The sequence below is a fragment of the Nelumbo lutea genome, chromosome 6, assembly GCF_056320005.1.
Source record: "Nelumbo lutea isolate HS-2025 chromosome 6, American lotus-T2T, whole genome shotgun sequence".
NCBI classification, from domain to species: domain Eukaryota; kingdom Viridiplantae; phylum Streptophyta; class Magnoliopsida; order Proteales; family Nelumbonaceae; genus Nelumbo; species Nelumbo lutea.
In genome coordinates this window covers 31,401,290-31,429,264 of record NC_142689.1, presented here as the reverse complement: position 1 = coordinate 31,429,264, position 27,975 = coordinate 31,401,290, and the positions used below count along the sequence as shown (strand labels likewise).

The 27,975-nt window shown below is 38.7% G+C and overlaps 1 protein-coding gene across 7 annotated transcripts in view; it reads left to right on the top strand.

The window, feature by feature from the left end:
* LOC148848348 (polycomb group protein VERNALIZATION 2-like) overlaps positions 1-27,975 on the top strand; it is a 49,549-nt gene that overhangs the window by 10,567 nt on the left and 11,007 nt on the right. For 6 of the 7 annotated variants that reach the window (XM_088952130.1, XM_088952129.1, XM_088952131.1 and 3 more), the window contains 7 exons: positions 13,097-13,161; positions 25,550-25,602; positions 25,727-25,780; positions 25,872-25,931; positions 26,527-26,573; positions 26,691-26,908; positions 27,391-27,676. In XM_088952130.1, the coding sequence (XP_088808256.1) occupies positions 13,097-13,161; positions 25,550-25,602; positions 25,727-25,780; positions 25,872-25,931; positions 26,527-26,573; positions 26,691-26,908; positions 27,391-27,676 (783 nt within the window). Of the gene's footprint in view, positions 1-13,096; positions 13,162-25,549; positions 25,603-25,726; positions 25,785-25,871; positions 25,932-26,526; positions 26,574-26,690; positions 26,909-27,390; positions 27,677-27,975 lie in introns of all 7 variants that reach the window. The other variant, XM_088952136.1, reaches the window with a different exon arrangement.

The window sequence follows — 27,975 nt, the reverse complement described above, 5'->3', positions numbered from 1 at the left end:
TAACAATATAAAAGTATTTTATAAGACAATACACACAACTACTTGGTGATTAGGTGAGGCGAGCCTCCAAGGGCGCCTTGACAACTATGGTTGTGGCATACGGCCATTGGAAGCATTCATGATGTGGTGGACAATGGCTGGGACACAAAGTTGACACTACAAACTTCATCAAAACCCCCTTGGAAAGAAATAGTGGAGGTCTTGCCAACCTTTCTCAATTTCACTCAGTTTGATGTGGGCTGTGGGAAGAGAGTCTTATTTTGGGAGGATCTTTGGATTGGGATCAACCCCTCAAATTGCAATTTCCCACACTCTACTCTTTGTCCAACTACAAGGCTGAACCTGTTTCTAAATTTGGTCTACCCTTGGCAAATGGGTTGAATCGGGATTTTGGGTTTAGAAGAGGCCTGAGGTATAGTGAGTGTGACTCCCTTATTCTCATGCTAACAAAACGGGAAAAAGTCTTTTTTGATCAAAACATTGTAGATGGCAGAGTTTGGTTTCCCTTGCCTGATGGCCTATTCACTTGTGCTTCTTTTTTTAACCTTCTTGTCCTATCCCTCCTAATGTACAAGCTTTGTGTTGGAAATTTTTTATTGGAAAGATCAATACTTGTGACTTGCTACAAAAAAGAAGGCCAAATAAGTGCCTATCTCCTCATATGTGTTTTCTTTGCAAGGATAGTGGTGATACTTTTCCTCATTTTTTGTATCTTGTATATGGGAATACTTTTGCTCTCTCTTTTTGGTTGCAGATGGGTTCCCCCACAGATTGTGGTAGATTTGTTCAACTCTAGCTTCTTGAGGCAACAGAATAAGAGAGGAAGAATTATGTGGAGGGTAGTAAGATGAACAGTGGTATGGACCTTTTGGGAAGAAATCAAAGGATCTTCAGCGAGAGGAGTAAGTCTAAGGAGGAACTGGTTGAAGTCATAACAGTACAGCACACTGGATAAAGACTTTGGGCCTTTTCCGAGAGTTCTCAACTACTGATACAATAAGGGCTTGAACTGAAATAACACAAACAGATGGACATGTAGAAAATGTATAGGTGGAATGGAGGCCCCCATCTCTTAACAAACTGAAATTGAACTTTGATGGCAGCTCGTTGGGTTATCCGGGAAGAGTAGGCATAGGGGGTGTATTCAGAAGCAACCAAGGAGAGGTAGTGGCCTTGTATTTGGGACCAATTGGCGTTGGAGACTCGGTTCAGGCTGAAATATTGGCTTGGCTACATGGAATGAGAAGTGAAGTGCAGCTTGAAATTAGGAAATTGGAATTTCGAGGAGACTTATAACTAGTCATCAATTGGACCAAGAAAATCACTTCAACCCCTTCGAAATACAGACATGCCTTCAGGGAAAGCGGTACCCTAGCAAAGATGTTTAATTCTACCTTTAGCTGGAGAAGGACTGCCAATGGGATGACATGCCTCTCTTGTTTTGGACAAAGTTACATTATGATGTAATTTGGGGTGGGAAATTCCTTTAATGATGAGTTAAACTCTGGCAGATGCTCTAGCTAAATCTGGGGTGGGGAGGGACTTTTGTATATTGATATCGAGCTTCCTCTTTAAATGGCTGGGGAGGCTTTTTTGCTTTTTGTTTCCTTTTTGAGTGGTTCTGGTGAGATGTATTTCTTATACATCATGTATATCTTCCCTCTTTTTGTTAATGAAAGTTACCTTTTTCTCAAAAAAAAAACTTTTAATGATTGTACTAAATTCATGAATTTTTAATGAAATCTTTGTACTGATAAAAACAACTTATGTTATAATAGTATCTCCTGTACACCACATTAGCACCAGTGGCTTTCATTAGGGAATATGCCAATTCCGGTAATATTTCGTGTTGGTACCCATGGAATTGGAAATATCTTGTGGAAATATTAGGAAATTTATGGACCTTTTAAACTATGGCAATAGTCATGCTTGAATGTTTTGTGGCTGATATATGTTTCATATTTAATTTTTCTACATATATGTTGAGTTGTAGGAATTATAGGGATATTTGGAAATCTAGTACTTTTAAAATTATTTTGTCATGCATAATGTGCTTCACTGCCCATTTTACATTGTAAATGACAGTGAAATATGGATTTCTTGACCATTTAAGGATTGGTGCTAAGAACCATATTGTAGTTACTTTATTAGTTTTATCTTTGAATATGAAAGTCTTAACAACTGATAGGGACAAGTTAGAACAAAAACATGAGGGGGAAATATTATTGGAGATTTAATGTTTCAACTTTTTATTGATCAAGGATGGGCTTGCTACAGTTTAATTGGTCTGAACCCTTTATTAAGGGGTTTAATGCGTTTGGAGAAAGTCCATATATCAGACTATCACACATTTAAAATATATTGATGATGCTTTGGTGTTTATCAAGTCATTGGTGTAGGTGGCATTGAATCTTAGATGAATACTTAAGAAGGTTGAAGGATTATTAGGATTGAAAGTTAATATGAATAAAAATGTTATGATAAAGGTAGGCAAAATGGGAGATTTCTTGGAATGTGCAAGGGCTTTAGGTTGTTGAGTTTGACAATTTTCCCTTTACCAATTTTTGTCTCCTAATTGGTGCTAAGGCATTAACTACTTCTATATGGGAATCTAGTGGTGGAGAAACCAATTGACTCACCAAAGATACTGGCGAGCTAGGGGTGAAACCAATTGACTTACCAATTGAACCTAACCATCAGTTGGGAGACAGTCGGGGAAGTTCGCGAAAGATGTGAAGAAGTTTCAGAGACTTGTAGGGAGACTCTTGTATTTGTCTATGACTAGGCCAGATATTGCTTATGCAGTGGGTGTCCTTAGCCAGTTCATGCACAATCCTAGGACAACTCACTTTGAAGCTGCAGAGAGGGTCTTTAGATACCTCAAGAAGTTTCCTAGAGCTGGTTTGTTGTTCCAAAAACATGGACATTTAAAGGTGGAAGTATATATTGATGCTGATTGGGCAGGGGTAGTTGATGATCGAAAGTCTACCAATGGGTATTGTGCCTTTGTAGGAGGAAATTTGGTCACATGGAGAAGTAAGAAGCAAAGTGTGGTGGCTAGATCTAGTGCCGAAGCAGAATACAAAGCCATGTCTCATGGGGTTACTGAAATCCTATGGATAAGAAACCTGTTAGGTGAACTAGGTTTTGCAGTTAGTAACCCTATGTCACTCTATTGCGATAATAAAGCCGCTATCAACATTGCAGCTAATCCAGTCCTCCATGATAGGACGAAACACATTGAAGTGGACAAGCATTTTATTAGAGAGAAACTTGTGAATGGAGAAGTATGCACTCAACATGTCAGCTCAGAAGAACAACTTGCAGACATCTTCACCAAGGGTCTTCATCATATGCGGCATAATGATTTGTGTGACAAGTTGGGCATGATTGACATCTATGCTCTAACTTGAGGGGGAGTATTGAAATAATTTATTTTATTTCTTGTCTTTTAGTCTTGTCTTAGTAGGGTTTGTTTGGTTGATTAATGTCTTTTTTATTTTTCTGATTATTGTACTTCACTTACAGAGGGGCACAAGGGTCTTTTCCCCTTTTATTTTAGTTGCCCTATATATACTACTAATAGAAGTTGGCGCCGCCAACACTGTTCCATTGCCAATCTCTTCTCTTCTCTTCTCTTCCTCTTACTTCTGGCTGGCCACACTGTCAAAACTCACAAACATTTGATTGAAAGGAAAGTGAGGAACATAAAGAATAGATGATAAAGAAAGTTGGGATGTTGGGTTAACATATCCTATTCTAGATACTGGAGATTTACATCCATTAGCAAGAGTAACATATTGGTTAGTAGAAGGCAAAGGAGTTAACTGAGAAAAAAGTAGATGAAGTACCTAACATGTGATTGGTAGCTCCTGAGCCAATGATCCATGGAGATGATGAGGTAGAAAGAAGACAAGTGGAGCCAATACCTGATGTCTAGGTAAGAGTAGCAGTGGAGGAATACGAGTCTGCAACCAATCGATTGTACTCTTCCTGAGAATAGTCATTGTCTCCTCTTCTAGCTGATTGTTTGTAGCAACCATCAATTGTTGGGATTGTGAAGTATCATCCAGATAGGTGCCCTGGTTGGCATAACTTCTTGGCTTCTTCAACAAAAGACAATATTCCACAGTATGTCCACGATGGCAATGTGAGCAAAACTGAACTCCATACATTTGCCAATTGTGTGTCATTCTAACCCACAATGAGTCCAAAATCTAACACTACCATTCTTGCCTCATCCACGGCCACCTCTACCACCGTTATCACCTCTACCAGCAAGTACCACGGCCACCATTTCCACATCCTCCTCCATAAGTACCATGACCTTGTCCACTGCTTCCAGATACAACTAGTGCTGCTCAATTAGATGATTGGGTGGATTCAGACAGCTTGGTCCTCTGAAGTCTAGAAAACACATCCTCCAAGTCAGGTAACTTTGGACTGCCCAAAATTTGAGCTCTCACTGCTCATACTCAGGTTTGATTCCTAAAAGAAACTTAGCTCATATAGTTTTTTTCTCTGCTTCTCCATAACTGTAACATCACTAGTGACAGGTTGGTAGATATTAAGTTCTTCACAAAGACTCACCATATCTAAATAATAGTCCTCAAGAGATTTATCTCCTTGGTGTAGGTTAAAAAATGATTGAAACAACTGATATATCCAAGTAAATATTATTACTACCTGAATACATCCTCTTCACTTGTTCCCAAATCTGTTTTGAAGTATCAATGAAGATAAGAGTGCTTCTGGTCTTGGTTTCCATGGAATTCCACAACCAAGTTTTGATTTGTTTACTTGGAATTATCAGTCCCGGGTTTCCTATCGGTAAGATATTTCAATTTCCCAACTGTCAACTGCTGTTAATGATACTTCTATGGATTTTGCCCAAACAGCATAGTTTGCACTTTGCACTTCCATTCAACTTGATAGTAGTCAACATAAAAGGCTGTGGGAACTAGAGTACTCGATTTAACCTCCATTCTATCTCACTATCTTATGAAAAGATGGAATATCCACCGACTTTTACCACCCTAATCACTCTCACAGATAAAAAATCACCTGTCACGTCACAATTGAACACTTCACAGCATCAATCATCTTTCTAAATCATCACAGAACCATTCACCACTTCAAAACACATCACTCCATAGCATTCCCTCTTAGTTTTGATCCACTTGAGGGGATACATGTCACAGTTCACCTGTCACAGCAGTTGTGATGGTTAAAATCATCACTAGTCATCAAGAAAACCCTCTAAATCTGGTTCGATCACCAAAGGGCCTCCTAAATCTGGTTCGATTCCCTATAACGGTGGGTAACAACCACTCAAGAGTGACCCTAGATAGATCGGTTGTAAGAAGAAGCCCTAGCAAATTTCCTTCATGTCTCTAATACCATGTGAAATATGGTGTTATAGATGCTCTAAGCAATAGTGATTTAAAAGGCATGCCTAGGTGCACAGGCAAAGCGCATTTTGGGATATGTGCCTCGCCCAGGTCCTAGGCGCAGGTGCGCCTGATGCGCCTTGTGCCTCAGCCCAGGCGTGTGTCTTATTAAAATTTTTTTGAGTCTAACGGCTGGGCTGGGGGCTCCGCCACCGGACCCCTGGCCATGCCCCTCTGAGAACCCACCTATTTGCTAATGTTCTTCATTCATTCATTGCAATAAAATATCTTCTTAAAAGGCAATTAAAGTTAAAAAATCATTATCTTTCATGTGAGAAATAAGAATTTCAAACACTAACATAGACTTGTTCGGGCTTGCCTTGAGGGGCGTGGTACAAAGGTGACTCATAGAATCAAGAATGCAATATGTTTTACATCACATTAGCTACTTGAAGCAATGCAATTAAGGAAAAAAAGAGATTGTGGGTTTTACATGCTTGAAAATGCTTTATATGTTTGCTTTTATTTTAAATTTTCATTACATGTTATATTTATGTATTTTAATTTTAGATAATTGGTTTTTTAAAACATTTATTTTAAAACTTATATTTTTTATTAACATTATGTTTAATATTTTTTGAATTTTTTGCATTTGATTTTTTTTGGCATTTTATTGAATTATCTGATTTTTTTTTTATTTTTTAGCTTTTTTTTTGTAGTTTTGCACCTTTCTTAAAAAGAGGTGCGCCTCGCCTTGCGCGTTGCGCCTCAGGTGCAAATTGGCCCTTGTGCCTTTTTGTGCTTTGCGCTTTTAAAACACTGCTAAGCAATTGGAAGGGCTGTAAAAGGAAAGGAAGAAATAGATAAGAGAAGGGAGAAGAGGTAGAGAAGAGAAAACAACCAAACTGTTCGGAGAGAGATTAGAATGTCATAATTGCCTCTTAGCAGTCAGCCTAGCTTTATATTAATCTTTAAATAGGTGCAAAATTACAACTATGCCCTTAGTTATGAAAACAATGGACTAGAGTGTCCTTATTATAAGATAAAAAAAAACACTTAGCTACCCTGGTATCCATATACACCCAAAGTAGTGCTCTTTCAACACCCATACCTGCATCTTTCTTTATCACAAAAGCTGGGGCTTTTATTAATGAGAGGTAATACAACAATAGATTAGACAACATACTCTTAATAAGAGTTATCCTTCAAGTGAAAGATACCTCCCCTTCCAACATGCCAATCTTTGATCAATTTTGTCAAGAACCGGTTGCCAAGTTAAAGAGGCTGAAACTTTTTCCCTAACGGGGAGACCCAAGTAAATAAAAGGGAACTCCCCCACTATGAAATCCAAGGTCACTACACACTCTTCCAAAAGAGACTCAAAGATATCTCCCACCCCAATCATCGCACTTTTCTTCAAGTTGATCTTTTGTCTTGCACCATTTCAAAGAACCTTAGGATCACTCATAAGTTCAGCACTTGCACAGTTGAAGCATCAAGAAATACTGAAGTGTCATCAACAAACTGGAGATGAGTAATGGGAATTCCATTTCTTCCCGCTTTAAATCCTTCAAACATCCCATCTTCTACTCCTTTACATAATAAAACAACTTAAAACTCCTGTCACCAATACAAACAACAAAGGAGACAGAGGATCTCTTTGTTTTAGACCCCTTGAAGCTTGAAAGAAAGGTGTGGATATTCCATTAACAAGGATTGAGAAAGAAACATAGGAGATGCAACCAAACATCCAACTTCTTTACCTTTCCCCAAAACCCATTCTAGCCCAAGATTTCTTCCAAGACCCCTCTCTTCATGGTCATAAGCCTTCTAAGTGTTAAGCTTGCAGATCAAACCTTCCTGGCTGCTTTTTAATCTTGAATCAACACATTCACTTGCAACCATTACTCCATCTAGAATTTGTCTACCTTCCACAAATGCCATTTGGGTTGGGCCCACAATTTCATACAAAACTGATTTAGTCTTCTAGACAGCACCTTAGCTGTAATTTTGTAAGGACTTGAAATCAGACTGATTGTTCTAAAGTCTTTTACCCTAGAAGCAGCCTCCACTTTCGGAATTAATGAAATGAAAGTTGCATTAGCACTCCTCTGAATTAACTTTTCCTGTAGAGTTCATTCAACACCTGTATTACATCCTCTTTTAGGATATACCAACGATTCTTGAAGAAAAATAGATTAAAACCATCAGGGCTTGGGGCCTTATCACCCTTTAAGATACTTACTGCTTCCCAAACTTCCATCTCATCAAATTCTCTCTCTAACCAATCTCTTAAACCCTCCCCAATTCTTCCAAGTTCTAAATCTCCCAAGAAAACCTTTCTATTTGAGGCTGCCTTATACAAATTAATGTAGGGATTCTTGATTTCATCCACCAATTCTCTTAGGTCTTCAATGACTTTGGTGATGTTGGGTACCGTTTACGTTTATTCAGTAAATGTTTATTGATGGTGCCACATAGGCGCCATCTCAGCATTTTCTCTCTCTTGTTCTTCTGCATACATCGAAAATGTAAAAAGTGAACTTTGGTTTATGTGCATGCCAACTGTTTGTAGAATTTATTTTTTGAAGCTTCCACAAACGGCCAGGCGTTTATTCACTGTTACGCTGAAGTGGCGCCTAATGGTGCCTAGTGGCGCCCAATTGTCATAAACGGTTGCAATTATTGCATTTCTCGGTTTTACCAGCATATAAAGTACAAACGTTTATTCAATAAACATAAATGGTACCAAACACATACTTTATTTTCCTCCTCCAACCTAAAGACGAAATTTCTTCTCCTACCCCTAGTTAAAGCATGTAAGAAGGATGAACTTTCTTCTGCTGCCACATAACTTCCTCCCTATGGATTACCTCCATATATTCCCCTCTCACAATTTCGTTCTCCCTTTTGCCTTCTCCAGAAAGAACATCCCTTTCCTCTAACCTCTCCAAGTCTGCCATTTTTCTAAGAAGTTCTATTTTTTGATTTGAAGTGTTCCCAAATACCTCCCTATTCCATACTTTTAGGTCCTCCCTTAAATCCATAAGCTTCCTCATTAGAATATAACCTGCCCTTCCTTCAAAGTGATAGCTTTTCCACTTCTCAATAGAAGCCACAGAAAGAGGGTGTTTTGGCCACATGTTTTCAAATCTGAATGGCTTTGATCATCAAGTTTGAAAATTTTTTCTCAAAAGGATAGGTTTAGGATCTGAGAGACCTGAAGTGAGGGTTTCTTGAACCAAGCCTGAAAGACCTCCTCCCAATCTCCATTATAAAGGAATCTCTCCAACCTCCTCAGAATAGGTGGGTCTTGACCATTCAACCAACTGGATCCCAACCTTTTGCATTCAATTAGACTATTCCTTCTCACAAACTCCCTAAAACTTCTCATAGTCCTGGTAACCCTGTTGTCCCTTCCCCCTTTCCTCTCACTCAACTTCAAGCGAATACTAAATCCCCCCGCCTCCAACAACCAAGGAAAGCCCCTCACTGTGAGCTCCCTCTAGCCCAAACTTCAGAATCCCAAATCACCACCAAACTCCCTGACAACCCCTTAGCTTAACAATCAACCCACCCAAAAGCCCCCCACAACTTTGAGATAAGATCCCTATCCACTTTTTCTAGTTTGGACTCTTGAATGAGTAAAATCCCTCAACCCCCTAACATTCCAAGAGATAGCTCTCAAACATACCGCTGAAAGGAAGAAGAAGTTGAAACAACACAAGTTTTCTTTTTTTTTTTTCTATTTTTCCTTTTTCTTTCCTTTTCTTTCTTTTTCTTTCTTTTTTTTTCTTTTTACTTTTCTATTTTTTTCCTAACTAAGAAGTAGGAATTTCCTTTGTGGACAATTTGTAATTCTCCTCCAATTCTTGGAACATTTTCCTTGTGAAATATTTACCTCCCAACACAAACAGACTTGAGGCTTTACTTACATCCACTTTCGTATTTGCAAGTTGCAACCTTAGTTAAGTCAATAGTTTTATCGATCAGATGGATCTCATCTAAACAAGCTTCCTCCTCACCTACTTCACTAATACCTCTGTCCTCATTTGATGAAAGAACTTCATCCTGATTCTTTCAAACCCAGTCTCTATCAACAGTCTTGTTGTATATGCTCTCTTCCTAATATACACTTTGGGCCACAAATTGACTTGGCCTTTACCTTTCTTTCTTCCCTTTTTGTTTCTTCCTCCCTCTAACTCCACCTAAAGAACATTCATAGCCAGCCTAGAGTGATGACCCTCTTTTGCCCCTTCTTTGCCTCTATCAGAAATTGGCTCTTTGTTAGAGTTGGTCGAGTGAGGGTTTATTAGTCTTTTTATTATGTTTAAGTTATACGATGATGTGGCAATTCTGGTTTTACTTCTCTCTCTCTCTCTCTCTCTCTCTTTCTCTCAGAACAGGACTGGATCAAACCACTAAAACATGGTATTAGAGCGCCAAACAAAGGAGAAGAAGGTTGCGGCTTCATGTATTCTGCATTTTCTTGGGTAGTTGAAGTATTTCTTGGGTATAGAAGTCGTCAAGTCAAAACAAGGTGTAAACTTGTGTCAAAGAAAATATGTTCGTGATCTGCTGGATGAAACGAGACTGTTAGGTGCGAAACCAGTCGAAGCACTCATTGAACTGAATGCTAAGTTGAGCAGTGATGCAGGTGAAATATTTGATGACCTTGGAAGATATAGACGGTTAGTGGGGAAGCTGAACTACTTGACCATCACAAGACTAGACATCTCCTTTGTTGTTAATGTGGTGAGCCAATTTATGCAGAATTCACGGGTACCTCACTGGGATGTGGTTCTTAGAATTGTAAAGTACCTGAAGGGAGCTCCAGGCCGTGTGTTATTGTACAAACCAGGAGGAAGACTTGAGATAGTTGGGTATACAAATGCAGATTGGGCAGGCTCAGTGTCGGATAGGAGATCTACTACAAGCTACTGCACATTTCATGGAGGAAATCTAGTGACATGGAAGAGCAGGAAGCAGGCTGTCTTCTAAGACGTTGTAGAGTTTACACTCTCTAGTTCGACAACTTCTTCTTCTTCTTCTCTCTCTCTCTCTCAGAACAGGACTGGTTCAAACCACTAAAACACTCTTGAACCTGGTTTGCCCCTACAATGGAGAGAGGAACAGCCCCTAGATCCTTTGAGACCTCACTATCGACCTTCTTCCCCTTGTCAAACTCGGAAATTAAAAAAGAATCAAAGTTACCTACCTTCGACGTGAAGGGCTTGTCTTCTAAGACGTTGTGGCCTAAGGAAATGTAATCAACCAACTCCTTTTCCGCCCCAAAATTCTGAAGAGTCCCCCTCAAGCTTCCTTGGTTGAGATGAAATGAGATCTACCCCCATACCTTCAAGATTTCTTGGCACTTCACTTTTCTTATCCAAAGATGACAATCATCTTTAATTCTCTTGGACAGAGTCTTGCCACTTCTCAGAACAATTGCCATTACCATAGGAGTATCTTGTAACAAAGGACCTGTATTCTCCTTTTCCAAAGACACTTGTGGTCTTCCCCTGGATGCGTCTCTTTCCTTCAATAGCCACTGAATCTTCCGTTCATTCAAGACACTGTTATTATTATTTAGAACAGGGTTTATCCTGGACAACTGTTGGGTTGGGCCAACCCATGGTTTACTTGGACCAGCCCCACTTAACTTGAGATTTGAAGTTTTCTTTCCTTTCCGATTTAGGGGCCTGGATTTTTCTAAATTTACAAAATAAGACCCTAAGGTCCTTGACCTTTCACCTTCGACTGTGCCCTTGCTCTACAACTCTCCCAATGCAGAGCAAGCAGCCAGTGGTTTCTCCATTCTATTTCCTTTTTAACGTCTCTCTTGCCACCTTCTGGTCTTTCAGCCAGAAAAATGGATCTTCCCCTGCTATAACAATCCTAAGCTTGAATACATCATCTAGGTAAAACAAATTCAGGAAGGTTGGTATTGAACTCACATCCTCCATCTCGACTAAGATTCTTGCAAACTGAATATTCTCTCACCTCCTATTTCTAAAATCTAACCTTATAAAGTTACCAACAGCATGTTGGATTGCCCTGAAAACTTTTGCTCCAAGTGTGTAGTGGTATTTTGTAGACATCAAGCCAGACAAATCTCATATTTTCTAGGTCCTTTCCAAAGCAAGGTGACCATTGATTGAAGATTTCTGGGCCTTTTTCCATGTCTTCCTTCCACCTGAAACTGAAAAGGAAATGTGATGCTCCAATCATTCTAACATAGGAAAAATTCAACTTCTGTCATTCAGCACTCGCCCACCCCACATCTCTGATATCAGGATCTGAATGTACAACTCTACCTACTAATCATCAATTTAAGAACTCCAATGTCTCTCCTACCTTTCCCACTTCCCTAACAGACACACCTTTTGTTGCCACCGAAGTCAGCCACGATTCAAGCAATGTTTCTGGCTCTCTGCTGCTCCTCCCATGCCTCTAATGCTGCTGCCACAGCCATCTCCTTGCCTTCATTGCTTCTGATTACTCCTCTGGCCCCTGGATTACCTAGGCTGCAACCATCAACGTTAAACTTGATATAAGGTCAGTGGAGGACTCCAGACAGCATAAGATATCTTCCTTCCAGTAGATCATTCAGCCACTGATCTCTGATTTCTGCATCTGTCATCAGTGGAGAAAGGAGCAAAAAGATCTAGTGTTATGAACCAATATGCAACTTTAGTAGTGATGGTGTTGATGACCTCCTTGACTCCCCTCTCCTTATCCTTAAACAACCATGAGTTTCTTTCCTCCCAAACACACCACATAACTGTGACTCTTGTGCATCACCACAGAATTTTCCTCCTTTTCTGGCAAGAGAAAAAGAAGCAAACTCAAACAAACTATTCTGGAGGAGACCATATTCTACCAAACAAGCAAAAGAAATGTTCCTAGTTATCAGTCACAAATTCACAGGAGATTAGAAGGTGGGAATTGCTCTCGCCATTAGCCCTGCACAAAAGACAAACATGAGGGGAAAGGCACCAATATGGTTTCCTCCTTCGCAGCGTTTCACAAGAGTTGATCTTATTATGAAAGACCTCTCAACAAAATGCCCTTACTTTTGGTGGCACTGGACCTCCCTAAATGGTCTTTATAGGTGGTACAGTAGGGTGAGTATCCAAAGAAGACCTTGAAAAAAAGAACAAGAGAGCACACCAGAAGGATTGAGGGTCCAAATTCTAGTATCAGATTTGAAGGGATCAATGATTTCTTCAATAGCAAAATACCAAAAAGATTAGACCTTATGTTTCGTTTCTCTTTTCTTTGGAGTATACTTCAAATTGGACCCGTATTTCTTTTCTTATTCTCTAGCTTTTAGTATGTATTTCATATACTATTTGAATCCATCTTAATAATTTGAAACCATCTTACTTTTGGTGGCACTGGACCTCCCTAAATGGTCTTAATAGGTACAGTAGGGTGAGAATCCAAAGAGGACCTTGAAAAAAAGAGGAACAAGAGAACATGCCAGAAGGATTGAGGGTCCAAATTCTAGTGTCAGATTTGAAGGGATCAATGATTTCTTCAAATGCAAAATACCGAAAAGATTAGACCTTATGTTTCGTTCTCTTTTCTTTGGACTATACTTCAAATTGGATCCATATTTCTTTTCTTATTCTCTAGATTTTAGTATGTATTTCTTATACTATTTGAATCCATCTTAATAATTTGCAACTTCTATCACTTAGGTTGAGAACTGGAAATGTCATTTTCAATTATAGGTACTACAACAACATGTTACAAAAAACTGAAGGTATGGTAGCTTTTCTTGTCTTTCCTTTTTTTTTTTTTTCTTTCTTTCTTCCTTAACTCTCTAGGATTCTAGGATAAACAAAGGCGTAGTATCAGCATATTAGATTGGACACTATATCGTTTTGTTTATTTCTGAATTATGATAAATATTGAGCAGTTTCAAATTTCCTCTTTTAGTGTTCTCTGTTTTTATATCTGGGCAGATAAATCAATATAGAATCATTATTCTAGTGTTTGGAAAAGCATGTAGCTTTTGCCTTGCAGATTGCCTAGAGGGAAGGCTCAAGTAAAACACCTGGAACCTCACACTTGAAATTATACAGCACATACATCATACCTTAAGATGTTCTCTGTTTGTACTTATACATGTATATTTTAATGAAAAAATGTTGATAGAATTTCTCACATAACACAATTCACCTGATTAAACTAGTAGCTGGGAATTTTATCATTTGAAGCCCCCATTTAAGATATCATGTAGATATTCCTTTAATTACATCTCTACTAGGAGCAGAGGAAACCTTTTGCTTCTGATTTAGAAGTATGAATGAATAGAGTAGGCTAAATTAATCTTAATTGCAGAATTTTATATTGAAAATTTTGGTGCATTTCCTCAGTTTGAGAGAAACCAGAAGAAACAAATAAGCAGATCACCTTTTTTATAATATATTTAAGTAGGGACCATAGTTAGCCAAGTTTCATAAATAAGGTTTTAGATTACTTTTATTGGAAATGGTGTTATAGATGGTTTTTCCCCACAGAATCAAAATTTTATGGTGTAGGAAATCGCAAATCAGCTGATTTTCATGAACAGTGCTGTAAATAGTTTCTTCCACTACACAAGATTGAGATTTTATAGAAGTTTATGACTTAATAGGGATCAATTGTAATTTGATCTGTTTTTGTGTGAGGTAGAGGTTGTACCTTGCTCCTCTCATAGGGATACCTGTAGTGTATGTATAAATATTTGATGCTTATTTAATAAAATTTCTTTAAAGTTACCTTTAAAGAGGGCACCACTGAACCATAATCAGCCAAGTTTCGATGAACAAGTCTGTAGATAATTTAAGCCCCTAAGAAAAGTTTATTGACATGTGGGGATAGTCACCAATTTGGCCTTTTTCTTTGAAGTACATCCATAGTATTGACCTTTTGGAGAACCACTTCTCAGCAAAAAGCCCTAACCTTTTTGGAACAAGAGTACAACACACTTGTTTAGTAGGAAAAGAGGCAAGCAATTTTGACACAATTAGATAGATTACTCTCTCCTTTCTTATCATATTTGCACTCATGGGTCGAGAAAATCATGCTTCCTGGTCAACTCCGGCAACTACTAACACCAGCATCAAATCTGAGAATCATGCGACGGTTAGTAGCAATAGGATAAAAAACCTTTGAATTTGACTCAACACTCCACAAACACGATGGTGTTCTGGCCTTGACTAAGAGAGGTAGAGGTGCTTGCTCGAAAATCTCACTGTCAGTAGAAGAGGCAAAATGGCTAGGAGATTTCCTTCGAGAGGCAATCAAAGATTTCCACAAACACGATGGTGTTCTGGCCTTGACTGAAAGAAGTAGAGGTGCTTGCTCGAAAATCTCACTGTCAGTAGAAGAGGCAAAATGGCTAGGAGATTTCCTTCGAGAGGCAATCAAAGATTTCCACAAACACAATGGTGTTCTGGCCTTGACTGCTCATTCAAATAAATGAAAATAGATGGGGTAGGCTCATCTGCTTAAGCTGTTGGGAGCTTGCTCAGAAGCTTAGATTCATTTGCATCCGCAAAGAAGCAAGGAAAACAGGTTGGAAATCTTTCATTGAAGTACTAAATTCTCTTATCCCGAGTTCTGTTTCGTCAACCTCTGAAGCTCTCCTACAAGGGGATTTCCCACCCATATTGGCTACGAATAGAATCGTTAAGGCTGGCGGCTCTGCCCACATCTCCATAGCCAATCAACCGAGACCCTTTGGCAAATGGAAAAACGCTTTTGTGTGTTCCAAAACTGACAACCTATCTTGGAGCGAAGTGGAGTTAGGAGTTTCAGCAAATCTTCATTCCCCAGAACTTGTACATCTCCACCCTTTCTCCCAAAATAGAGTTGTGGGGTTTGCCTCGTCTGAAGATCTAGTCTTTTCTTGGGTAAGGTTGGAGAAGATTCTCGTCTATGGTAGGTGGGTGAAGATCGACCGATGGTGGCCGACTGTTAACGCAGTTTCTTCCGGGTTAAGTTTTGATGGCTGGATCGTAGTGCATGGCCTCCCGTTTCATTTATGGTCGGAGGAGGTGTTTTCTCTTATAGGAAGCTTATGTGGAGGGCTGAAAGAGATTGACCCCAAAACCAAGGACTGGTCGGAGTTGAGCTTTGCTTGTCTGAAGGTGAAAGACCGCGGAGTTCACTCCATCCCCTGTTCGATACCTATCATTGATAGAAATGTCTGGTTCTTCGCCATGATCGAAGTAGAGAAGAAAACAGAATCACCTTCTCCATCCACCAAGTTAACTCGGAGTGCCGACTCATGAACTCGGGAATCCCTTGTTGTCGTAGTCGAGCCTTGACTAGAGCAGGAAACTTTACTGTTAAGGACAAAGAAAAGGTGGCGACTGTGGCAGAGGCGTGTAAAACAAGGAAGAAGCAAAATCTTCCCCTGCCAGGAAAATATGAAGGAAGAGAGTAAATAGAAGCATGAGGGAGTTCTCCAACTTCATATTCAGACATAGGCTGCACGACCTCCCCCTGAGGAATGGTAACTTTACCTGGTCAAACATGTAGGAGAATGCCATAAGTTGTAGGCTTGACAGGTTCATAATTACTTCACATTGGGAAGCCCATTGCCCCCTGACCTTTCAGGAGATCCCACTCCCGATGTACTTCGGATCACTGGCCTATCACCTTAAGTACAGATTTGGTGATCAGAGGAAAAACCCCTTTTAGGCAGGAAAAATTCTGGACGGATCACAAAGATTTCTGCAAAAAGGTTGCCTCATGGTGGGAGGAGTGCAAGACAGAAGGTTGGCTAGGGTACAGATTTATGGAAAAATTAAAATATGTAAAAAGGAAGCTAAAAGGATGAGCCATAGAGGAATTTAAAGCCTTCAAGGAAGAGAAACCAGCAATCTTATCCGAATTGGATGATTTAGACCAAAAGGAGCAAAGTGGGCACCTAAATGAGAACGAAAGAAGGAGAAGATTTGAGCTAAGAAAAGAATGGGAACAGGTAGTAAGAAGAGAAGAAGTTTATTGGAGACAGCGATCTAGGGTCAGATGGTTAAAGGAGGGGGACAATAACTCTAGGTTCTTCCACATATATGCATCTGGGAGGCGGAAAAGAAATCTTATAACAAAATAAAAAATCAGGCAACGAGAAGTGGAGGACCCTGAGGAAATTTTTGAAGCTTTCTTATACTTCTTTAAAGATCTTTACTCAAAGAAAGAAAACATAAAACTCTCCATAAGCTTTTGGGAAGGGTTTAAACTGTCAAAGGAGAATAGTCTGGTTAAAAAGAGAGTTTCAAGATCAAGAAGTGAAGGATGCTCTGCCTTTAGCATGGATGGAGATAGAGCCCCGGGCCCTGTTGGTTTCCCAATTCTATTTTATCAGATTTGTTGGAGCATAATCAGTTCAGATTTGATGCAGGTGTTTAATGATTTCTATCATTCAGCCATTGTCAACAAAGGAAACAACTCTAATTTCATATGCTTGATTCCCAATAGAAAGGGTACTTTAGAAGCAAAAGATTTCGGACCTATCAGTTTGATTGGGAGTGTAGACAAAATTTTAGCAAAGGTTCTAGCAGAAAGACTAAAAAAAGTCTTAGGGGAAATCATTTCCCCAAATCAGTTTGCATTTGTCAAAGGGTGACAAATCATTGACAGCATCTTAATAGCAAACGAATGCGTTGAAGAGAGGAAGATGAATGGCAAACCAGGGGTGATTGTGAAACTCGATTTGGAAAAAGCATACGGCAAAGTAGACTGGGAGTGTCTCACAGAAATAATGAGATTAATGGGATTTGGAAACAAGTGGATTCAGTGGGTTGAGGGATGTATAAGCTCCACCTGGTTCTCAGTTCTAATAAACGGGCAACCAAAAGGATATCTTAATGCTAAAAGAGGATTAAGACAAGGCTGCCCCCTCTCCCCATTGCTCTTTACTCTAGTCACAGAAATCTTTAGCCAACTGGTGAATAAGGCTATCTCTATTGGTCTTTTGAGAGGTTTTGAAGTCGGACGGGAAGCGACCCAGATATCTCATCTCCAGTTTGCCGACAATACCATCCTTTTCCTAGAGACTGATGAAGAATTTGTATCAAATCTGAAATGGGTCATCACCAGTTTTGAATGGATTTCTGGATTGCAAGTAAACTTCGCAAAGAGCAGCATTGCTGGCCTAAATCTAGCTGGTGCTCACTCCTTGGACACTTTCACAGAGATCTTGGTATGTAAGGCAGAAAACCTCCCCTTCCTCCATCTGGGGATGCCCCTTGGAAGAAACCCGAGAAATCAAAACTTTTGAGAACCAATTCTAGAAAAATATGAGAAGTTAGCCACATGGAAAAGGAACTACTTGTCAAAAGGAGGGAGGCTCACTCTAGTTAGAGCAGCATTGGCAAACCTTCCCACCTACTACCTCTCTATCTTCCGCATGCCCAACAAGATAACAGTTCAGGTAGAAAAACTTCATAGAAACTTCATTTGGGAAGGAGGTGGGGAAAGGGGTTCTCACCTTGTGAAGTGGTATCACGTTAGCAAACCAAAGGAGGGAGGTGGATTGGGAGTAGGCCACTTGAAAGAAAGGAACTCAGCTCTTCTAGGTAAATGGTTGTGGCGATTCCCTCTTGAACCAAATGCGCTTTGGACTGCTGTAATTACTAGCAAATGCGGAAAGCACGCCAACGGTTGGGATAACAAGCTCCACTTGAAACGGGTCGAAGACACTCACCCTTGGAAAGATATAATTTCATACCCTGAGAGAGGTATACCTCTCTCAAAATTCCCTTGATCTTTGTGTTTGGACCCTTCACCCATCAGGTAAGTTTTCAACCAAGTCTTGCTTCAAGGCTTTAGTTAGGGAAGATCAAGCTACTGATCAGTACACCTACAAGAGAATTTGGTGCGCTCATATCCCTTCCAGGGTATGCTTTTTTGTGTGGGAAGCCAGCTTAAAGAAAACCAATACTTACTACCTCCTTCAGAAAAAGAACCATGGAAGGTATTATCTATCTCCCCATGTGTGCTGTTTCTGCCTTAAAGCTGGGGAATCTACCGACCACATCCTGATTCACTGTGAGGAAACTAGAAAATTTTGGAATATCTTTCTATCACTCTTTGAATACAGCTGGGTATTCCTTGAAAATGTGGTTGGTTGCTTAGGGCAATGGTCCGGAAGAGGTTTAAGCAAAAGAGGAAAAACTTTATGGCTGTCTGCTGCTCATGCTATCTTCTGGAGCATTTGGGAAGAGAGAAACAGCCGGGTGTTTACCAAAAGAACAAAAAACTCTGAGGAGCTGATTTCTATAATCTGTTATAGATGTTTCTTGTGGACCTCCAACTCAATTTACTTCAGAGGAGTTACTTTTGATGACCTTCAAAGAAACGCCATAAATTTTCTTCACTCTAATCATAAACAGCTCATCACTTCCCGCAGTTTCAGATCTGAAGTGGAAGGGAAGACGATCTTGTACTTTGATAGGAGTGCATTTGGAAACCCAGGTGCTGCGGGTATTGGAGGGGTAGTTCAAAACAGAAATGGCAATATCAGATGAGCTTTTAGTGGGCCGATTGGGATAGCCTCCTCAACAAACGCCGAAGTCATGGCAGCTCTAACCGGCATCAGGATTGCAAAAGACATGGGCTTACTAAACCTTACTATTAAAGGAGATTCAGCCAACACCATTAACTGGCTTTCTAACCCTGACAGTGGCCTCAGGCTTTAGCCCACTACCTGGCCGAAGCGAGAGACATCCTCTCTTCTCTAAATGCTCATGTAGTCTGGATTCCGAGGGAGCTAAATTCTGAAGCCGACAGTCTAGCTAAATCTGGCGCCCACAGGGATTTCCTTTTTAGTGATGGTTTTTTGCCTATGTAACTTTCTGAGTACTTAATTGCTGTGTACATCTCTTCATGTACCTTTTCTTTTCTTTGAATAAAGTTAACTTTTTCTTCAAAAAAAAAAAAAATTTAAGCCCCTACCTAGAGTAAAGATTTTGTTGGTGTTTCTTAATGATCAGCCATGTTTCATGGACAAGGTTGTAGATGGTTTTCTCCCCTACATAGAATTAAGTTTCTTCATGCAGAGAGGAGAAAAGAAAACTAATGGACTTACAAGAGTAGAATAAAGGGGAAGCATAACCCTCCTTGTAGAGAAGGTTGCAAGGATAAAATGGTGAAGAGTGGAGGAGGATAATCTTCTCTCCTGCCTTTAGACTTAGACTTGATTTCTCTCCTACCTTCTTCCTATGTACCTCTCTCTCTCTCTATATATATATATCTCTCTCTCTCTCTGTTTTTATCTATCTTGTTGCTTGGACTTGCATTAAGCCCCTCTCCTACTAGGGGAGGGTTTATATAGAGGAGGGAGGTGGTTAAATAATTTTCCACCCCCTTTTCTTTAAGGTGTCATGTGTTAACCCCATTTAAAGAGTAGCTTAAGGAGGGAAAAGGTGTTCTTTGTGAAGAGATAGGTAGCATCCCCTTAAAGAAGTGGGGCACCTCATAAGTCTGAGTGGGCCTTTTTAGTTGACACAAACTTAACTCTTTTATGGCCTGCTGACCATTTAAATGGGCTTTACCATAGGCCTATTAAATGTTTACTAAGTTGTATTTGAGGCCTAACCTACTTTTAAATTAATTTAGGGCCTGCAGGATTAGGCCCATTCTTATATAAATTATTTTATCCCACCTGTAGGATTAGGCCAACATAGCTGATCTGAAAAGAAAGGGTTTTATAAACTGTGGGGTTGGAATAGCTTAACAGCTTGCTTCCAATCCAGCCAAATTTGAGGTTTCAATAATGTGTACATATACGTGTGTTTGTAACAATGCTTTAAGCCTTTAACATTTTTAATGCTAGTTTGTGGTATTATTTAACATTTAGTACTGGTCAACGGTTCTTAAATGATTTATGGAAAGTAATACCTTTATCTAAAGGAAGGGGGCATAAAAAAGTGGGGAATCTGGTTTTTCCAATAGTTATTCATAGCCGTCTCTGGAAAGCTATTGAGATTACTTACCCATCCTTCTTAGGTATTAAGGTTGCTCACTCCAAGAATAGGATTTTTATTTTCCCTAAAGAATCATGTCCTTGATTTGCTAAAAGCTATTGCCTCTAGGGAAGTTGGGAATGAAGCCAATGAATACTAGCATCAATTCAAATCACATCTTCCCAAGGATATGTTTTAGAGGCTAGTTGGCTGGCTGTTGTATCAATCAAGGGTTCTTGACAATGGAATTGCATAATGGATCCTATGTTACTCAAAGAAAACTCCAAGAAAGGGCATCCTTTTGCTGGTTATGAATATCAAAGGCAGAGTATTACACTGTTTTGGATTGGCTGTGATTTGTTGGAAATAGGAGATCTAACATCAAGGTACTGTATTTTTATTGTTGGGATCAATGCCTTCAATCTGTTGTTGACTTAACTGGTTAGACTGGTGACCTGGTCATAAGTTTCAAAATATTGATACGATATGCCCCATATCGGGCGCATCATATCACATCGGCAAGGTTCTGATTTCAGGAACCTATTTATTTTATTTATTAAATAATATAAAAAATATTTATAAAAATGAATTAAAAAAAAAAGAAACTTAAAAAGAAGTGCATTGTATAAAGAACCATGCCTGGTCACAATCTTGGCTCGAGTCAAGCTCTAACCTGATATATTACAAAAAATCATTTAGTTAGTCAATGACCTGTCAAACCGATTCGATAGGATTTTGGTCTTTTGTCTTATTTCATGCTTTTTGATATTTTTTTATAATAATGACATCTTGTTGACCTGGATTGTTGGACTGTTAACACATTGACTAGAGAGAAAAGCAGTTGAACCTCTGGTATGGGTTTATAACATTAGTTGGGGTCTTGTGTTGTGGAGCAAGAAGCAGTTTATGGTAGCAATATCAAGTGTGGATTATAAAAGTAAAATCCAACCAAGCCACCATAGTTGTCAAGGAAACACCTGGACAACAAGGCACCCATGGAGAGTTCAAAACTACATGTTGGTTCTAAATTATTTATTTTTAAGGTTATAACTTTTAAGAAAAAATACATATTGGTTTATGCTGTCTTGAACCCTTGGAGAGTTCAAAACCTGAACCAATAAACAAGGAAGAACTTAAAAATTTGTCCAATCAACACATTCTTCTTCTCTTGTTTTTTTCCTCGTGAATATGTTGATTTTTGTATGTTTTAATGTGAAGTTTATACTTTTTTATAAATATCATAGATAATTAGTAATTACTAGTGAAAGATGGCTACTGGTTGCTATGGAATCTAGGGATTACCCTAGGATTCATGTTTTTTCTTCACTTAAAAAACAATCTGCCGCCTAGGTGACTAGGTAAATAGGTTACCCCCTGTCACCTAGCCTCACCTCGGTGCCTTGAAAACTATAAATCAAGTTATGGCATTTGTATTCATTCATAAAACCAAAAAAATACAAAAGATAAACCCTAAAGGTTTTCTGAAGTTGGGAATAACTTTATAAGCTTTCATGAAGTTGTACTATTAACGAAGTGGCTACTAATATTGCTTATAATCCAGAACAACATAATGGGACCAAACTTTTTTGAAATTGATTAACATTTTATCAAAGAAGAGATTTACTTTTGGTTTTGGAGAGGTTTGCTTTCCATTAGTGAAGTCAGAAGTCAAATCAATAGTTAGCTGATGCTTTCATCAACAGTGTTGCTAAGTTGAAGCTTGAAACTAATCCTAGCAAGCTGGGTTCAATCAATTAGGGATGCAAGTCAGGTACTGACTTGAAGAATTTACACATCATTGGGCTTGGGCCCTCGGTCTGGGCCCATTCATTTATTAGCATTTGCCTCAACCCAAGCCTGCCCAAGTTGGAGCCCTAAAATCAATATCTATTCTCAGTTTGAACCTGAGGGGGCAAAGTTGAGGATAATTTAGTTTTAGTTATTATTGTTGTGAGGATGTTTGTCTTTTAGGATAGGGGCCATTGCTTGGTGTAACGGTAAATCTTGGGTTGAAAAGCATGAGAACATCGGTTTGTGTATGTCAGTGGCCCCCTCATGCTGAAAAATGCCAAAGGTTAGGTTTGTATCTAGTCCAGCTCTCTCAAGACTCAGGATTGCTGGGACCAACATTTGGTAATGACTTTATTTGTGATGGCCCTGTAGGGTAGAATAGTTTTTTACTTGTAATTATTGGCGTATACTATAACTTGACGAAGTAAAAGCAGTGGCTCTTTTTATTTTTATTTTTTTCAGTTCTCCTTTGCATTAAACTGCTTCTGTTCTCCTCTTTTCTTTATCTCTGTTTCTCTATTTGTGTTAGTTTTCTTTCTTGTCCTGATTAATATACCGCCAAGTCATGCCTCCACCCTTTAAAGCATTGTTTGAGAATTTTATCGAAATGCTTACTTCTACTACTGGTAAGATGAAAAATCTAATTCAATATCTAAACTATTGGTGATTCAGCTTTTGCAACTTTGATGACTTCATTGTGTTGTTTGGCAGTTTGGGTTGGATGAGCTTTCTATCACTTTGTTTAGTTGTTATTTATTTATTTTGATATACAAATGAACTTTTTATTGATTTGGAAAAGTTAGCACATACAAGCAGCTCTTGGAGAGGCGCGAGCTGCGATCTCTCCACTAAAGAAGAAAATAAAAGAAATAAGTTACAATTGTGCCCAATACAAAGCTTCCCTCGCTGCCCCTTGCTTGGCTAGACAGTCCGCCATAGCATTTGCTGATCTCCCCACCCATTGTATTCTTAGGTCCATGTTTCTTGTCAGCGCCTTAAACTTTTTAATTTCATTCATGAAGCACCAACATACTGACTCTGGGTCTTGCAACCAGCTTATTACAACCTTTGAGTTACCTTCAACTATTAGCTGGTCCACTCCTAATTGAGCTGCAAACTGTACAACTTATTACAACCTTTGGGGTTTACGATGCCATTTAGCCTCATTTTTCCAGATGAAGAGATATTTCATATACCTCTGAGGGTTTTTGGCTGTGTTTCTTTTGTTCACATTCTTGGCCCTCATCACAAGAAATTAGATCCTTGGTCAGGAAATGTGTTTTTCTTGGGTATGCTCAGAACCAAAAGGGTATTGCTGTTATGACCCAGTGTCGAGGAGCAGATTTGTCACTATGGATGTTACCTCTTTTGAATCCACATTCTTCTTCTTGAGTGGTTCTCCTTAGGGGGAGAGTTTCTGTGGTGCCTCAATTAGTTCAGCCAGCACCTGCACCTCCAGTTTCATTACTTGAGCCACTACGGGCAGCCTCATAACAATATCAGCGCCGACAGATGATGGCTGACTCCACACATCCTCGACCCACACCACTCTCTGTCAGTCCTTCATAAAATCCAGATTCGGCAGATATAGTTACAGGTATTCCTCTTGAGCCTGTTATGTTTTCTAATGATAATGTTTCTGTCCTTAACACCATTGTTGCAGTTGATCCCACTGACCTTGATCTTCCCATTGCACTTCGTAAGGGGAAGAGAAAGTGTACAACCCACTGCATTTCACACCATCTTTCCTACAGTGCCTTATCACCCTCCTACCGTGCTTTTCTTTCTTCCCTGGATTCTGTGTCTATACCCAAGAATGTTACTAAGGCTCTCTCCAAACCTGAGTGGAAAACAACCATGCAAGATGAGATGGATGCTTTGGTCAAAAACCAAACTTGGGAAATAGTTGATCTCCCCCTAGACAAGGAGACAGTCGGATGTCGATGGGTATTCACAGTGAAGTATAATAGGACAAAACACATTGAAATTGATAGACACTTTATAAGAGAAAGGGTAACAACCGGAGAAGTTTGTTTGCCTTATGTCTCTTCAGAGTTGCAGCTGGCTGATGTTCTCACTAAAGGGGTGGCAATGAATAAACTTGAACATGATCTGTGCAAGTTGGGAATGTGTGACATTTACTCCCAACTTGAGGGGGAGTGTTGAAGATTAATTTGTTTTAAGATGTTTTTCTTAGTAGATGTTTTATGTTAGTCATTAGATAGGAGGTGGGGACCACAGTAGTTATGTGAGTCCAAATTTGATTATGTTTTTTGAGTGTTATATATGCTGTTTTATGTTTTGCCGCCCTATAAGGGCATAGTTGTCTTTGTACTGTTCTATTATTTTGGTATAAATAATAAGTGAAGGGGGCGGCCAGATGACAGTTCTCTTTTCTTTCAACTTCTCTTCTTCACTTCTTCTCCTTCTCTCTTGAAGAAGCTACTTTCTTTCATATTTTTTAATTCAGCAGATTTCTACTGTTATAAACCAAAGTGTTTTACCTTTTTTGTCTCAAAACATTCAAGTTCCTAGTGTGGTTTACTGTCTTATCTCTGTAAGTTAAAGACTTCTTCTATGCTCATGGTTATTGTTAATCTATCTTAATTCAGTCTTAATATAGTTGTTTTGAATCAAATTTTTGCATGGATTCAATAGGAACAAGATGTCCAACCAGATGGGTCACCTATCATACCTCAATACCTTGATTCATCTCAATTGTTCTCTTACCTACTAAGAGCTTACTTTTTTATTCCTTTATCAACAAAATTATGTAAATGACCTACTTAACAAATTTTACTCTAAATAATTTGATACAAGTATTAGATAAGGTAGGTAGTTAAAAAAAAAAAAAAAAAGAAATGTAAAAGCATGGCATTATCATATCAGATAGGATATGATTTGCTTATCAATCTTGGAGTTCAAGCAATCAGAGTTGCATAATGTTTTCTGTGTCAGCATCTATATTTGTATGCTATCTGGGACATTATAAGTGATAAATTTTGTACCTTTTATACATCATTCTCAGAGCTCATTCTGTCTGAAATAGTAGTACATTGTAGCCTTGTAGTCTGGGACTAGAGACTTAATGAAATGCATATGTTACCTTCTCTTAAAAAAGAAAAAAGAAAATGTAGGACTAGGAATATCTTCATGTATGCTCACTATATGAAGTTGTTGGGCAAATTATGGTTGTGGTTTTTCTATCATGAAAATCAATTTATATTTGTCTTCATTTAATTGTAGCTGTCCTCGCCATTTTATCTTTATCTTCTCCTCTCTTTTTTCCTATTACCATCTTGAACTTATTATACTAGATTATAATTTTATTTTTAATCTCTGCATAGTGTAATATGGAACTTTTTGAGCTACCGACCTGGTATTTTCTATCTGTTGCAGTTACTGAAGATTTCTCCTGTACATTTTGCTTGGTACCATGTGCAAGCTTTAAGGTTCAGTATAATTCTGATGTCTTTGCCTACTTTCTTATTTCATTTTCTGAGTAAAATACTGATTCTAGGCTTGTGGGGATTTGATGCTTGTTGACATTAGAGAAAACTTCATTTTGCTTTGTAGGGTCTCAGGTGTCACTTGTGTTCATCACATGACCTGTTCAACTTTGAGTTTTGGGTTGGTAAAGAACTTCAGGAATATCCAGTTAATTTCCGATCATCATGTTCTTGTAGATAATGTAAATTAATCAAGTGTAATTATTTTACAGGTAACTGAAGAATATCAGGCAGTGAATGTCTCTGTAAAAACTGATATTCGGGGATCTGAGGCAAGAAATTGTTTTTTTACTAGAGAAATTCTTTTGTGAGGCTTTTCTTTTTTATTAAAATTTTTATTGCAATTTAGCAGGTGTTTTTGTGGTTAATTCTCCTACAACCCTTTAACTTTGTAGGATGTTAGACCAAGTCATTCTATTTTTAGTTCTTTCCATTGCACAATTATTGTTACATTAAAGCATTTACCTAGACCAAGTTAAAATATGTCAATAATAGATTGAGATCAATCACATACCCAATCCTTCAGTTCTGATTGAGGTCATTTATGGTAAAAAAAATCCTGATTGTTTACTGAACATCATGTTTTAGTTACTTTATCTATGTAAATTGCTCCTGTGGATTTACAGTTTGATAGACATTTGAGAATTTTCATATTTTAAGAGAAAATATCTAACACACCCTGACATGCTTCTCTCTGTGTCGTATAATATGTTTGATCATCCAGACATATACTCAAATTGCATTCATGCAGTCTAGCTATTAGCAATCTGCTAAGTGATGTAGGCCTGAAAGCTATTGTATTTACATAATGATTTTTTAAAATCCTTCCATCAACATGTTTATTTTCTTCTCATTTCTTTCTTTTAGATTGTTGCTGATGGTATTGATCCAAGATTACAAACATTTTTCTTCTGGTAATTTCTAGATCTGTCGCTGTTTTTTCCAATCATTCATTGCTTTCAGTAAATACCTATGTAGGTCTCTAAGAAAAACATAGAGAATTGAAAAGAGCAGACTCATTTGTTTTGCAGTTCAAAGCCACGGAGACGTAAGAGATCAAATAGTGTAGTTCAAAATGCAATGCATGTACATCCACAAGTCATGAAGTTGGACTCACCTGAAGTGACTGGAGGTCCTTCTGGAGGACTTTCAGAAAAGGTTGCTTGTACAATTTCTTGCATGCCTGTTGCAGAGAATTCAACAATTGCTGAGCCTTCCAATCAAATTTCCTGTCAAAAACCTGAGAATGGTTGGTAACCTGCAATATGTATGTGTACACTACTACTTGAATGATTTCTTTCTTACTTATTCATGGCATAAGGGGAAGAGTTATATGTTCTCAACCTTTCCATGTTGTACATCTCTGGGCTGTGGCTGTTTGGGATCATTTGGTTCATCCCAGTTGGATTTTGTGTGGTCAATATTAATTTTTGGCCCATGTTATGTGGCCAAGATTTACTCTTTTATCATCCAAACTCAGTAATCACAAATATCTTTTCAAAGATCCATTTGAATAAATAGGATGGTTAAGTTAACTTGATGAGATCAAGTTTTGATTTTGAAAGGTTTTCTACTAGAAACTATATCTGATTGAGTCCTGGCCTCAAATGATTTGCCACATGAGCTTCTTGAACAACTGGCATGCTTGTTCCTATCCTTTGAGCCTGATAATTTTCCTTACTGTAGTGTTTATCTATCGGAATGTACTGAAAAAATAAATTCATCACTCAGGTGTGCATTCCAGTAAAGAAGGGGAAAATGCTTCCAAGGCGTTCATAAATGGATTCCACAATGAAAGCCATAAAACAGAAAGCAATGGTCTTGAGGATCCTTGTTCCGCAGAACACATAGAATGTGTTGCATCCAGCCCTAATGTTACAGGTGTTACTGCTACAGCTCACTCTTCTGCAGGCTTGGAATGTAGTCAACCGGTATCTGGAAGCAATACTGCACCCCCACTCGTGCTGCAATTTGCAAAGACAAGGAAGTTGTCTGCTGAAAGATCTGACCCTAGAAAGTAAGTTCATTAATCTATATTTGTGTTTCTAAGGACACAAAATTGTCATACTGCTACACTATAATACTCCATTGAGTATCCACAATATCATAGCTCACCATTGCATATCTTAGTTGTGCTGTCAAGTGCAACATCAATTAGCTTCCGCACTGCTAAAACTAGCACTGACTTTAAATATAGTACTCTGATTGGACAGCATAGTTGTCAAGGCGACGCCTAGGCGACAAGGCACCCTTTGTGGCTCGCCTCGCCTAATCGCCAAGCACTTTTTTACTTTCTATTATAAAATACTTTTTTGT